The 15,308-nt window shown below is 39.5% G+C and overlaps 1 protein-coding gene across 2 annotated transcripts in view; it reads right to left on the bottom strand.

Annotated features, from left to right (window-relative positions):
• TOX (thymocyte selection associated high mobility group box) overlaps positions 1–15,308 on the bottom strand; it is a 258,050-nt gene that overhangs the window by 9,758 nt on the left and 232,984 nt on the right. For both annotated transcript variants that reach the window (XM_066578295.1, XM_066578296.1), the window contains one exon: positions 9,578–9,964. In XM_066578295.1, coding sequence (XP_066434392.1) covers positions 9,578–9,964 — 387 coding nt within the window. The remainder of the gene's footprint in view (positions 1–9,577; positions 9,965–15,308) is intronic.

Genomic DNA, 15,308 nt, shown 5'->3' with positions numbered 1-15,308 from the left:
GCTTGGCTTGTCATTGACAGAGGACACTTGTGCCAGGAGACAAGGCCAAGGATAAACAGAATGATAAATATTCAGTGCAAACTGTTGTTTATCTTCTTCTATAATTTGCCCAAACATCACCTTGTGTTCTTCCGCTAGAACAAAGTTGGGGATCTCAGTTTAAAGCATAATATTTGGCATGTTTCGAGATCTAATTCTGTGCTATGCTAATATATATGATATGCCCATCCTATTTTATTTAGAAATGTCACCATACAGTTTGTCTTCATCAAAGCTATATCTTGGGTATTCCAACAATCATCAATAGTCAATATGCAGGAGAATGCAGGTCTACATGCATTGCCAATTTGGGACTAATTTGGAAATATTATTACATACTCATGATAGGCAAATAGAATTTCATATCACTCTCCATCTTAACCCAAGGTGATGGTTGACTTCAAACTATGTCCACCAATTATACACCGATTAATCAGAATGTGAAAACCATCTGACTAATATTGTGTACTTTAGGTCCTCTCATGCCACCAAAACAGCAATGATCCATCGAAGCATGGACTCCACAAGACCTCTGAAGGTGTCCTGTGTTATCCTTCACAAAGAAATGAGTAGCAGATTCTTTAGGTCCTCCATGGATTGGATTTATTTTTTCAGCACATCCCACAGATGCTTAATTAGATTAAGAACTGGAGAATTTGGAGGACAAGTTAACAATTCTTTGTCTTGTTCCTCCAGACTGAAGTGGCAAGGTTACTGTTCCTAGCAAATACCATTGCCATGAAGGGGTGTACTTGGGTCTGCAGCAATGTTTAGGTACGCGGTACATGTCATGCCAGGTGCACATGACCATATTTGCCAGCGGGCCATGCGCGTATCTCTCACGCATGAGTACACAGCAAGTATGCAATGACATGCGTACTTGCTGTGTGCCACCAATCCCCATATGCACATAATACACTCCAAAATAGAGCATTCCACGATTTTTTTCTTATGTGCGTACTTTGTATGCATTGTGTGAGCAGAACAATTAAAAGTCTATGGGAGATTGGTACTTTGGTACTGTGCACTACGTGTGCAAAAACTGTGAGCGTCATGCGCAGTAACATGTGTTTGTGTGAGAGCAACCCCAATGATTGCCAGGACATGAATGCCAAGAGCCAAGGTTTTCTGCAGAATATTGCCCAGAACATTATACTATTTCCATATTGTATCCCACTGTCATCTTTTTCGCAGGTAAGTGATGCACATGCACCCCAATATTCTTGTTGTCAAAGAAAATGTGATTCATCAGACAACGCCACTTATTTCATAGTTAATGCACTGTGAGGGAAATTCACAAATCATTTTTAGCCAGTTTTCTGATGTTAAAAAGTTCCAAATTTTAGCATAAGTCCTACTTTTTGTGTCCTGCTTGCCCCTTTAATAAAAGTGGATGGGACTTCAAAAGGGGGAGAGGTCTCATGGACATGTCAGATTTACTATAATTTATGCCAGAAACAGGTGTAAATTATAGCTTAAATCTATGCCAATTCATTGCTGGCAAAGATTTCAGTCTGGCACACAAACTAGCCAGACATGCGCCAAGTTTATTAAGAGGTGTGCAACTCTAAAAAAAACTTGGCACACTTCAGTCCAGATCTGCCTTTACTTAAACTGGCGTATATAATGCTGCTCTAGGTAAATTCCCTACTGCATGTTCTGACACCTTTCTGTCATAGCCACCATTAATTTTTCACTAATTTGCGCTATGTTAGCCCTTTCGTGAGATCAAACCAGGAGGGCTACCCTTTGCTCCTCATTTACAGCCATGAGCCTTGGGCACCCAAAATCCATTCATCTGCTGTCCTTCCTTGCACCACTTTTGGTAGGTATTAACCACTGGATACTGGAAATACTCACAAGAACTGCCATTTTGTATAGAGATGTCCCAAGCCAGTTGTCTAACTATCACAATTGCGCTCTTGTTGACGTTGCTCAGATCCTTTTTAGCTTTTTACACATAAACTTAAAGAACTGACTGTTCATTCTCTGCTTAATATACCCCACCAGGGTTTTTTTAGACAATGACGTTCCATTGTCATGAGATACTGTAACCAATTTTATTCACTTTAGGCACACAGGCGGAAATTCCGCAGTGGGATTTCTCGTAGAATTTCTGCCCGTACCCGCTGCCATAGGATTGCATAAGATAATGCAATCCTATGCAGACAGCCGTGATTTTACCGCGTGAAAACTTGCGCGGTAAACAAATCGCGGCATGTTCTATTTCTGTGCAGGGCTCACAGAGGCTCGCACAGAAATGTCACTAGTGACGCGCCATCTCTGCTCTGCGCATGCGCCTGCTGGGTTGCAGCCGGCATATAGCACAGTGAAGCAAGGCACCAGGAGCCGGTGAGCCGTGGGTCACTGCAGGGCACAGCTCGCATCCCACTATGAGAATTCTCACTGCGGGATCCGACCCGGCCATCTGCAGGAGGCCTTACCTGTCCCTGATTTTAATATTATTAGTGATCGGTGAATGTGCTTATATAGTTCTATTATACTTGTTATTGATTTTATTACACCTTGTATGGTGTGTTTCTTAATGCGTACTTTTTGTATAGGAATCTGGTATCTTTAAAGGCTCTGAAAACCTTTGAGCATGAAAAATTAATACACGCACCTTTTACTAAATGATGCATTTATCTGTCTTTTGCATTTAGTTTTCCTTCTCATGCATTTAGAAAGCATTGCATTTGGATTGCAGGCTCTCCTACATTCAAGTTCATGGCTCAGGCATGTTCCCAGCACTAAGAAGTTGGTCTATCTCATGAACACACATGAGCTCAGCTCTCTTCTTTCAAAGGCTGTGTAGCATAACCACACCCACTCAATACTACACAGCTATCTCTCTGTCTATTTCCTCTTCTATCTGAGTAGCTGGCCCTGTTTTCCTTCACTGCTGGGGAAGTCAGAGGATGTACTTTTTATTATCACCACATGCCACATGTAAACTTTACTAGCAGACAGCATGGGAGCTGGTGAATATAAAAAAGACATCCTCCAGCTTCCCAACAGCTCCTGGAACAGCACTATATCTTAGTTAGGGGTGCTGTTCGAAGGTGACAGGTTCCCTTTAATTAAAGTTCATATTCTTTATAGAATGTTCTTTTGTTTCTCTTCATCTACGCATTGCCGTACTTCTGCAAAATCATTAATTATCGGATCAGAGGTTTCATTTCTAACCCTACACTGGGATTCTATTCTTAGCAATAAATACTGTTTCCATCCGCACAGTTCTACTGAAATTATTTATATATGATAATACATGGACAACATTACTGATGCATTATCTATGCACATACGTTTTGATATTTTTAGATTCTAACCTGGTACTTTTAAATTTGAAATCCAGATCTACCGCTGTAGATGATCCTGCGAGCATGGTTTTTATAAAGCAATTATGCACATAGTCTTACTTCCAGAAATGTTAATGTTAGCATGTTAGAAATCTGTTCAAGAAGGAAAGAAACCCTCAGGTCAAATAATAAGGCAAATTTAGTGCAAGTGTCTTTCTCATACAGGGAGATTGGTTTGTCAAGGTCAGGGTAGAAAAAATATCTGGCAGAGGTTTGATTCCATTTTGTAGCCTGAGGAGAAATAAATGACTCCAATCTACATTGCTGAGACGAAACAAAGATTGCAAAGAGCTACAGAAATTAACAATATGGCATTGGTTTTATTTAAAGGTGCTTCTATCTCATGGCAGTGTGCATTGCTTTAATAAATTCTACAAAAATAAAGTCATTTGTAAATAGATTTAATTTACCAAAATGACCTCTATTACAATAAATTGTTACCCCGCGCCCATTGATGCTTCCGCTGACATTTCAACCGTTCTCTGCGCCAAGATCAAGAAAAAAAGATGCTGAGACAGTGGGGCAAACCAAGGGCATTTCTTGAGTCTAGATCATATGCAAAATATCTTGACTTGAGTGATATATATCTATTAATATTAGTATGAAATGTTCTTACTTTATGTTCATAGAGGATATATCATTTTTTTCTGACTTAATAATAAGAAAAAGAAACTGTCTCAAATAACAGCAAACACGCCGTAGATGTAAAATTATGCAGCTTCAATCTATTTGGACACATATGCAAATTTCCAACAGATTTATTAAATGTTCTGTGCGCTTGAAGACATCAAAAGAACAGAATATGTGAATACAATAATCTTTGCAATTCTCTGGGACGGTATAATTTAGCTATAATACTGATTTGTCTAAAATGTACTTAATGTTTGTATTTGATGTGAAAAATGGGTTGGCAAAATCTGTGTCACGGCAACTTTTTGAAAACTACAGGTTCAGCATTGGCTGAAAGAAATTGTTTGTTCTTTTGCAGCTTCATTTTCTTTTTGGTCATTGTATTTTTATTAACATTTTTTAGTGGGGAACTTTAACATTTCATCTCTGGTTTTTGACTGTATATTATCCCTAAGGTATACCCTAACTGCCAATAGCACAGACAGACTTGAGGACCTGACAGAAGATGAGATAGCTGTGTAGTATTGAGTGGGTGTGGTTATGCTACACATACTTTTCCCGGGCTGTCAGCTGAAAAATGTTCAAATTAGTGATTTTGACCAATAGTTGTCCCATGTAAACACTACTGAGAGACTTCTTGCTCATTATAAACAGGCAGTTGCTCATCTATGAGCGACGGCCTGTTCAAAGTGAATGGAGGGTGGGCACCTCCAGTACCTCCAGTACTCTCTGCCTTCATTCACTGAATGACTATCACTTTTGTGTGAAAGCACAGAAGCAATAGTTATCCAGTCTAAAAGTACCCTTACGTAGGTCCTTAGCTGTCAATATAAATGAATGAACTCCAGATCTCACAAAAGAAACCAACTTCTTAGATTTACGTCAAATATACCATTTGCAGTGTCTAAGGGATTAAATGGCTAATACAATCCCTGTCATTCATGTGGAAGTGAAGATATCAGTGACAGCCATACTCCCACAGGTGATGAACACAGCTATATTGAGTAACACTGTTTTCACATTTCATTGCTCAGGTGCTGCCCAGCAAGAACATTGCCTCAAAACGTGATTCATTAATGGAGGATAACTAATAAATAAAGTGTACCTTTTATTTAGGTTTTCTTAAAGGAGTATTTCCATCTCAGTCAAGAATGACCAAATGAGAATACCCCTCTGTACACAGCAGCTGGGAGTATGGAAACAGTTAAGTGAGCTGTGCTACTCTGTTTCTTGAAAGGGGTTATACGAAGATTTCAATTTATCTCCTATCCACAGAATATGGTATAACTTGCTGATCAGAGGAGGTCTCACCACTGAGAACCTCTCCATTCTCAAGAATGGGGGTCTTATGTGCCCATCTGCCTGTGACTGCAAGAGTTGGTTCTCCCTCCACATTGACATCAAAATTAATGGAGTGCTGGCTAAACATGAGCAGTCGGTGCTTTGTTGATTTCAATGGGGCTGATGGAAATACCAGAGTGCTTGCTATTAGGGTATCTCGGCAGTCCCATTAAAAATGAATTAAGTGCCAGCACAAACAGCACTCCATTCAGTCTCCCCCTGACTGTGGTACAGTAATCCCATAGTGAGAATGACTGAGAACGTGGGACCCCCATTCTCTAAATCATAAGGGGCCTTAGTGGTGAGACCCTCACTGATTAATAAGTTATGCCCACCCTGTGGAGAGGGAAAAACTTGAAATCTTGGTACAACCTCCTTACCTCCTAAAGAAGTGAATTGGAGTAATGGAAATGGTGTAGTACCTCAAGCTATGCTGCTTCCATAACTCAGGAACTGCAGAACCAGCGTAGCTTGATGAGCTATGCTGTTTCCATATCTCCCATTCACTTCTATAGGCGTTACATAAACTGCATAGAATAGTCCACTTGGCTGTTTGGGTACTCCTGACCACCCCTGGCCACTGCATACAGACATTTTATGGCATATTATGTATATAATATGAATATATCATAAAAGTCAGAGATGGCAATACCGCTTTAAAATGAGCAAGAACTAGGGCATAAGGATGTTTTAGAAAGGGTCTCCTATATGGAGCCCACTCAATGATGAGCTAGAGCAGAATGCCACCGCAAAGATCAGCTCCTCCTCTCTAGACTCAACATGACCAGGTGTTAAATAGTTACTCACTATGTAGGTGAAATTAAAAGCTGCCCATAGCTTCTCCAGAAAATAATGGCTTGGGGTTAAAGACAAACCTATAGCGATCAGCTGATCAGAGGGTGGCTTCATTTTAAGAATTGTCCAATCATATGCTTAAAAGTTTTTCTAAAGTTTACTTTGAAAATTACTATAACAATCTGATTGCTTATTATGCCTATACTGCTGATTGTATTTACATCACTTTTAATAGCAGACCTTTAAAACAATTACAATAAGAATATAAGTCTGCAAAGATAAATTCCAAGCATTTTCCCAAAATCTCTCATTTTACTATGTCTGCCATATTACGAATATTAAAACCCGTTACTTAAAAGAATCAGAACATTGTAACAATACATCTACCATTAATGAGTCAGAACTTTACATTTATTCCATTTGTTATTGGTCATGAATCATGATCTTAAAAGCAAAGAATTTACAATAAGAGTTCCAAAAAGAGAAAAAAAGAAAAACATCCCCTATTCAATGCATAACTACTGATGGATATTTGAGGTTGAGATTTAAGACTAGTAAGTCACTGCCTAAAAATATTAAAATATAACTTTTAGTAATATGAATTAAAAAATCAGAGCCAGTAATTAAATAATTCATATATACATCCTATGAGAAGGACGACCCCCCGTTTAATGTCTATTAGGGCAAACAACCAAGCTTAACACTAGGGGAAGGAGTATCTGATAACTAAAGATATCAGGATTATCATCATCTACAATCCAACTACCATGGCCAAATAATGAGGCAAACTCCCGATTTCCCATCACAAAGATCTATCTACTCTGTTTCAGCTCCATATAAAAAGTCATATGACTAAAGTTACTCATTGTAATGCAGGATTAAATCCTTCAGAAGAACGCAACATATAGAATTATTTACAATCCTGCCACTAAGGCGGTTAAACACCGTATTATAGCGCCGGGTAAACTATTTCGGAGACCATGTGATTCACACTGAATTGACCTGCGACTATGCCAAACAAATGCAGAATTTTAACTTCTGCTAAGCTAAACTCTTTCTATGCATTTCAGCATATTTGTTACTATCTACCCCATCAGAAGCACTAACTAGCTAAGCAAAATGCAGGTTGAAAATAATAAAAGTGCCTGGTCTTTATGGTAAACCAGACACCAATTCACATAGCCTAGAGCCATGCTAGACGTTGGACTTAAATGCTTATAGCCACACCTGTCTATGAGACTCAGTTAACAGTCAACCAATAGACGGATGGGACGTCACTCCCACATCAGTCAATTCCCCACCACGGTGGATAAACACACAAGCAATGCAACCAGTGCAGGGAAGCTTACTTGCCCATCTACCCTATTAGATAAGGAGAGGTCACCCACTGTCAAACCAATACAGCACCGATACCTAAGCCAAAGCAAACTATGCTATTATTGCTAAGAGTCCCCTATAGTCACAATCTAAAAGGTAAGTATCAAACATAACCAATCATAATTAAGTAGATAGGAAAAAAAGCAATCCCGATCTCACAAGTAAGTATAGAACACAACCAAACAAATATTCTTCTGGCCATGTCCAGACTCTCATTTTACCATGTTTTAGTATTAGAGCCAGTTACTTAAAAGAATCTGAAAATTGAAACACTACATCCACCATTAATGAGCCAGAACTTTATATGTTTTCTATTTGTCATTGTTCATTATCTTGAAAGCAAAGAATACATAATAGAGTTACAAAAAGAGAAAAAAAGGAAAAATATCCAATATGCAATGCATAACCGCTGTTAGATATTTGAGGCCAAGATTTTAAGACTAGCATTCCAAAACCTATTACCAAGTCAGATTATATTTGTAGGGCCAGAGATTGCCCAATTTCTGGTGTTTTTTGCATCTACTCCCATATAATTTATTGGGGAAAATACAGAAGGGAAACTGCATAGAAAATCCAGCAAATGTTTTTACCAATTCGCCCAGTTCTCCATAGAAATAGCTCTAGGAAAATGTGGCAGGAAGTGTCTCAAATGCTCCTCCTGTAAAGAGCTATTTCGGCAATCAGCTGATTGCTGCAGGTCAGGATTCTGGTTGCAGAGACCATGTAAGGTTCCTTTTACATGAGACAATTGTTGGGCACTTAGGCGCCTGGCAGTCATCCCAGCAATTATCTCTCCGGTTCTTTCAGACGTGAGCAATGATCGCTCAGTGAATGGAGGCCAGAAATTGTTTCCGGCCATCCGGCTCCATTTATAGTAAACATGGATGAACGACGGCCTGTTTGCACAGGCCAATCATTGTTTGATTTTTATGCCTGTTAAAACTGAAAGACCAGCAATAGGCAAGCGATTATTGTTCAGATTCTCATGATCCGGCGAGAACCTGAAGGATAATCATTCCGTGTAAAAGGGTCCTAACACTCATAGTTGGGTGCTGTCAGTTTTGACTTTTTTTAGGGAGCTGTGAGCAAGAGAACCCCCTGGATGATGTAGATATACCCTTATATGAACACCATTTACTTAAGAGGTGATACTTGCCTAAGATGCCATTCAGGCAGAACCCAAAACTGAATCATTGACTTTAATTAGTCAAACAAAGATTAAAGTCACAAAGTTTGCAAAGTTTAAAACCTTTGTCTGCGCTGTTATTGACGATTCAGATGAAGGCCCGGGATGGAAACACTGAGTGCACAGACCATTACAGAGGGAACCCAGCTTTCATTTATCTAATCTCCCATTCTAGGTAGCCTGCAGCCTATTTCTTATTCAATAGCAGGTTTGATTTGAAAGGGGTGAGAATGAGGCAAAATGGAAGTCTTCTGGGGGCACATTTAGACCTTTTTGTGTATTGGCTGCATGGCACTCATTGCTGTGTACTATCTTGACGTGTATGCTCGCGGAATACACGCCAAGATAGGACATATTGCGATTTTTCTTGTGTGCGTATTTCACATAAGTTGTGTGAGTGGCAACCAGGCCGCCTATTGTAGACTGGTACGGTGCATTACACGCGCAAGACCGCCATACGGAATACACTGTATCGACACGCTCATGTGATCTGGGCCAAAATTACAATAATTTGCAACCTACAAAAAAAACAAGACCCACAGCACGATCTTTCAAATCTATAACTTGCATAGTATTGAGAGCACACAATATACATCAGTTCTGTATAGGGAGATTTTAGATCTAGTTTCTTTATACATGAACACTACAACACAGTAAGACAAATTTAATGACTACATTTCATACCTAGTCGATGCAGTGCACATTTACATGTAGCACAGAGAAAGGTGTTTGGTGAACTAGATTTATACACATAAACAATATGAAAAGTACTTGGCCTTTGTTATGATGATCTTGGTGGTAGATGATTAGTTTTATGTAAATTAACTTATGAAATAATGAAATTACCAACCTGCTGCATTGCTGGTGAATGCAAAGCTGACTGGCTTTGCATTTGTAGCTGGTTTCCAATGGACTGCTGCATGGACATTGACTGGTGTTGCTGCATATGCATGTGCTGGTGGAGAGGTGGACTCATCTGAAGAGATGGAGGAGGAGATACAGCCATGCTTGCTAGAGAAACAGTCACTGGCATTTGGCTGTTGGGTTTGGGAGCTATGTTCCTGTTGATACCGGGATGCATGGCAGATAAATGTGGATTCATTGTTGACTGTTGGTGATATGGGGAGTTGAGATACAATGTGGAGTGTTGCTGTGTGGGTCCATGGAAAACTGGAGGCTTTGAATTCATCATTTGAGGAGGTTGAGATGTCTTAACATCTACTGGGTCGCTGTAACTCTTTGAGAAAACAAGAAAACAAAAAGTGTTAATGTCTATGTTAAGGACATGTTTGCGGTCAAATATAAGAAATAAAGTGACTTGAGTCATCATTGGGTTGAGCTGGGTCAGCCATTACTAAATATACCTCAATTATCATAGAGCAGCACTGGACTGAGGGTCTTTTGGGTGACCAGCAGAGAAAAAGATTCTGGGGGCCTACGATACCATTACTCAGGCGGATAGTTGCCTGAGTAATTGCTCAAAAGAGTGATTATGGGTAACTGTCATCCCATATAAACACGGGAGCTGAAAGAGTAAGCTAGTGAAAATTGCTCACTTGTCGGAGTCACTTGGTTTTTAGCTCACCTAAAAACCAAGTAACTGTTGGTCTCTTTGAATAGATGGCCGTTGATGAACGACTGCCTGATTACTCCGAATGTTTTAGAGTCTGGGCCCACTAGAGAAACTCACTCCAACCCTGCCATGTGGTCTTGATCAAAATGCTAGTTCAGTAGCACCCTACAACAGAATATAGCACATTCCTTTAACTTGTCAAAGCAGTAGGTATGGAATTGAAACGAGTGCAAGTATAGCCACCGTAATTCAAAAAGACTTTTTTGTAGCAAACTCATCAAGTGACACTTTGTGTGCCTTTGGTGCATGTTAGGGTGGTTTCACATCTGCATTGGAGCCTCCGGACGAAAGTTCTGTTGTAGATCCGGTTGAAAATACCAAAAGAAAAATCACTGCATGTGGCGCCCTTTCTTCCATCAAAAAGTTGGGCAGCCAGGCTTAAAGCAGGTGGAACCCAATATAGTCAATGGGGTCCGTCCGGTGCTGTTCGGTTCCGTCTGAACGGAGCAGGAAAATGAAATCCCCAATGCAGATGTGAAAGCCCCCTATATACAACTTGTATACTTATTGAAGGTCATTTTATAAATCTAACCATTATTTACACTGTTTAGGAACTGCCATGATGCCTACAAGATATTTTATATATACTGTGACAAGCAGTTCATTAGCACCAGGTGAAGTGTATTAGTGCATTACTTCCAAACTGGTGGCAATCAACACTTTTTTTTATTCAAAAAGTAATTTCGGTTGGTTGTCATCTAAAAACATATTCTTGTAAGGAGTCAATAATAACAAAATGTCAGCTATTAAATATGTTTTATCCTGTATAAAGAGCTACTCATTTTCCTTTCTGTCATTTCACTTGCAGTAAAAACATGAACAATCTCTCCTTGGCCAAACACCATATAATTTATGGTTTAATTTACAGTATTTCTTAAGGAGCTGTCAGATTTTCTTTTTTGCTACATGTCATTTTGTATTTAAATAGAAGAAATGGTGATAATATATGAGTTTATAACTAGAAGCTATTTGCTTTAGAATAGACAATAAGTGTAATCATAGAAACAGATGAAATCAGCAGTTCCATTTCCTGCCCTTTAATATCCAAGTACATTTCAGATGGACTGGAATAAAATATACCTATTTTTTTCAAGCAAATTACATCAAATCTGTAAGGAAACATATTTTCGCCTTTTTACTGCTTTCTTTCAATGTAAGCAAAATCTTGGTTAATAGTGAGGTTGCCTAAAAAGTCCATTATGTTTAATGTATTTGATACTTTTAAGATGATAAGAGCACAAAAATAAGTGTTACATGCACTTTGCAGCCTTTCTATCGCTCCAAGTATCTAAAATAACATAGGACGCAAACTTACAAATAGCATTGATTAAAATATCCTACTGTTTTGGGGACATAGCACTATGCAGATCTATGTGTTTCCACGGTTAAAGGGGCTTTCCAGGACTATATGTCACGTCTGGTACAATTAGTTTGAGCAACCTGATGTCAAAAGATCAGGATTTGAAGGCGAAACTAAACAGATTGCAGGTTTTAAGGGACTTTTTTGGACTGAATAATAATGGAAGAACCAAGTGTAATTAGCTACAGAACTGCCCGAACCAGACCGATATCTATCAAGCGGAGCACCCGCCCTAAAAAGGGCGACCCCATTATAGAAGAGAAACAGATAATTAATTTGAGATGAAACTGTCAACCACTATTTTAAACCCTAGATAACAGACACAAAATACACAAGCGTGAGGAACTGCCTATTTACCAATGAATACACTAGAGACTAAAGAAAAAACTCTGGCACAGTGTGGACAGTTAATAAACAGTATACCGGCACGCACCCATAGTATCAAGGGGCCAGTTTATATATGTTCTAACTATAACTGATAGGCTGACTGGGTTAACAGGCAACCCAGCCAGCCTATCAGTGCTGGCACAGGACCAAGAACTTACTCCCTTGACATCCAGTGCTGAATGACACCGCCTGGTGCATCACAAGGTCTGAGGTGACACATTGACATCCCTTGGAGCCGCAGAGAACCAGGACACTATAGTATTATAATAACTGATTGAAGGGGACTCAGCACTGCAGAGCGCACCATGTACAGCTTACTGAAAGTGACACAGTGATCTAGCTAGCGTGTGTCGCCTCACTGTTTTACATGCACAGCACTGTACATTTAGTAGTGGCTGTGCCAGGCACTGCACTCTACCTGGTAAACAATAAAAAGTTTGCATCGCTAGTCGGATGCTGTAATCCTTTCAGTAAGCTGATTGTTGGAGGTGCTAAGAATAGGTCCTCAATATTATATTCATGGAAAACCCCTTTAAAGACTACAAACAAGCCTTATGTAGATTATCCTGCAGAGATAACAGTAATCAAGACTATTTGCAAACCAAAATGGTTTTAATATATAGGAATTTATATTATACACAGAATATGTAATACAGCGCTAGTTGTAGCCTTAAAGGATGTAGGGAATGATATAAGTGCAGTAATAAAGTAACCTTAATAATGATCAAGACACTCTACATATCTTTTATTACATTCCTGCTCTATTATCACATCCGCTAACATTATATGATAGAGACATTTAGATACCCTGTTTGCCTGAAAATAAAACATTCCCTGAAAATAAGACATAGCATGATTTTCCAGAATTTTGTGGATGCAAAATGATTTTTCAGGTTTTTTGAGGATGCTTGAAATATAAGCCCTACTCCAAAATTAAGCCCTGCTAACAGTTAATTAAAAAAGTCAATTTAAATAGTGTCCAGGCAGCCATACATGTAAAAAAGTTAAACAATTTTGAACAAAAATTAATATAAGACACTGTCTTATTTTTGGGGAAACACGATAGATAGCAACAAAATGAGGACCAAAAGATGAAAAACTAGAAATTAGAGATAAAGTTTCAAAGAGCCACAAAATGGGTTGTATGGAGGCATAATATAGCCTCCTCCCCAAGACTTCTTTTGTATAAGGCCCTCTTGTATTTCTATATGTAACCAATTTCAATGTAAGGGCGCCTGCACACGAGCGGAAATTCCACGGCGGGATTTTCACCGCTGGAAGCCTGCATAGGATTGCGTTAACAAACGCAATCCTATGCAGACGGCCGCGGTTTGGGTGCGCAAAATCTCGCGCGGCAAACAAACCGCGGCATGTTCTATTTCTGCGAACCCTGCACGGAAACGTCACTCACCGCCGCCGGCTCCAGTCTGCGCATGCGCCGGCTGCCCGGCAGCCGGCACATGAAAGAGCCGGAGCTGCGGAGCGCGGGAGAGTACGCGCTGCTCTCTGCAGGCGCTCGGGTCAGGTCCCGCAGCGAGAATCCTCGCCGCCGGATCCGACCCGCCCGTCTGCAGGCGGCCTAAGACGTACAAAAACAGATAAAAACAGCAACAAGTTCTATTGAACATTATATTATGAAGGTATTCTCCCATATATGCACTATATGTCATCAGACAGAACTGTATATGTAGAACCGCAGGAGTCCACATGCATCTATGCACTCTCCGTGTTTTCAACTTGGCCATGTTTATGGGGTCTTCCAAAAATATTTTAGGTGTAGTTTGAGTGCCCTTTAATTATCCATATATTGCTTTTATTTCTGATTTTTAAAAAGTCTAAAGGGATGGTCACCCTCTTTCAATAAGGTAATATGTGTAAAGCGAGTGTATCTCAAGAACATAGAGAAAACTCATAAAGATAAAGTACTAGGACATAATTTGGTGCAATTAACCTTAATATCACTCTGCCCCATGAGATGCCTGGCACTACACAATGACTAGTATAGCAGGCAGGGCAACTGGGGAATGGAATTACAATGTATTTACATTACAGAATCCTCTTTGATACCCTGCATGCGGGTTTGTGGATCTCCTGATGCTCTTGTTCCTTCCTCTGTGTGTACTGATATACAGTCCAAAGTTACAAAACATCAGCTGACTGCATTGACCAATAGCACAATGCAACTGTAACATCAACTATAGTTGAAATGCTAATATCCCCAAAACCAAAATAGGAGTGGACGGAGATACACAAGAATGGGTGGGTTATGCCAATGTTGCAGCACACCCATTAAGTTAATAAATTGTGGCTCATCGTGACTTGACGGGCTATGCTTTTTGCATACTGTAGCATTGCCGCCTTCCAAAGTGAATGGCAGAGGCCATGCACACATTTAGCATATAGTGGCTTACAGTCACCAGGCAGTCTGTGCTACAGATATAATACGCCAACCTCCAAGGTTTGCATTGCCACATCTGTACATCACAGTTTATAATTTGAGTCCTTAAGGACAGATTTTACATTCTAGGAAACCTCTTTGGATGCAGTGAATGACAACATGAACAACCATGAAGATGGATGGTCATTCTCACCTCGTTACATCATGTTGCATCAAGTAACAATGTTGTATTAAATAAATGGCTTAAGGTATGTTACAAGTACTCAAGTCACTACAATTTACATCATGTAAACTTCTAGTTCTGGTTAAAGAAAAGATCGTTAGTATAATAAATTGCATGTTCAGTGGCCAGGATTTTGATTGATCTTCATCTAAACCCTCCAGGGGTTAGTAGCACATTACAAATTCAATTAATGAATTTGTGTGAAGTTTGGACTCGGTCAATTTATGGAGTGAATATACGTTATTTCTCTAGGGAACCGATCCAGTAATGAATAAGCTTTATATATTCTACAATGTAAACACACATTCATCAGAAGAGTTAAACAATCTGTCACCTATTAGATATAGTAGAATAGTACCACATAAACCCTGGATGTTTAAACAACGGGGCAGATTTACTAATACTGTCTCATAGTTAGTCCAAACTTGAAGTCGACAGTCTTTAAACACGCTAGATTTATCACAGTAACTCGGATAAATCTGGTGTATTTTAAGACTGTCTAGTCTAACTTGGCACCACCTATTAGTTTACCTAGTTTACAACACAAATTGCACCAATATTTGCCACAGTTTCTGATGCA

Source organism: Eleutherodactylus coqui, chromosome 9 (genome assembly GCF_035609145.1).
Source record: "Eleutherodactylus coqui strain aEleCoq1 chromosome 9, aEleCoq1.hap1, whole genome shotgun sequence".
Lineage (NCBI taxonomy): Eukaryota > Metazoa > Chordata > Amphibia > Anura > Eleutherodactylidae > Eleutherodactylus > Eleutherodactylus coqui.
The sequence above is the reverse complement of the archived record's forward strand: the minus strand, read 5'-3'. Positions and strand labels throughout refer to the sequence as shown.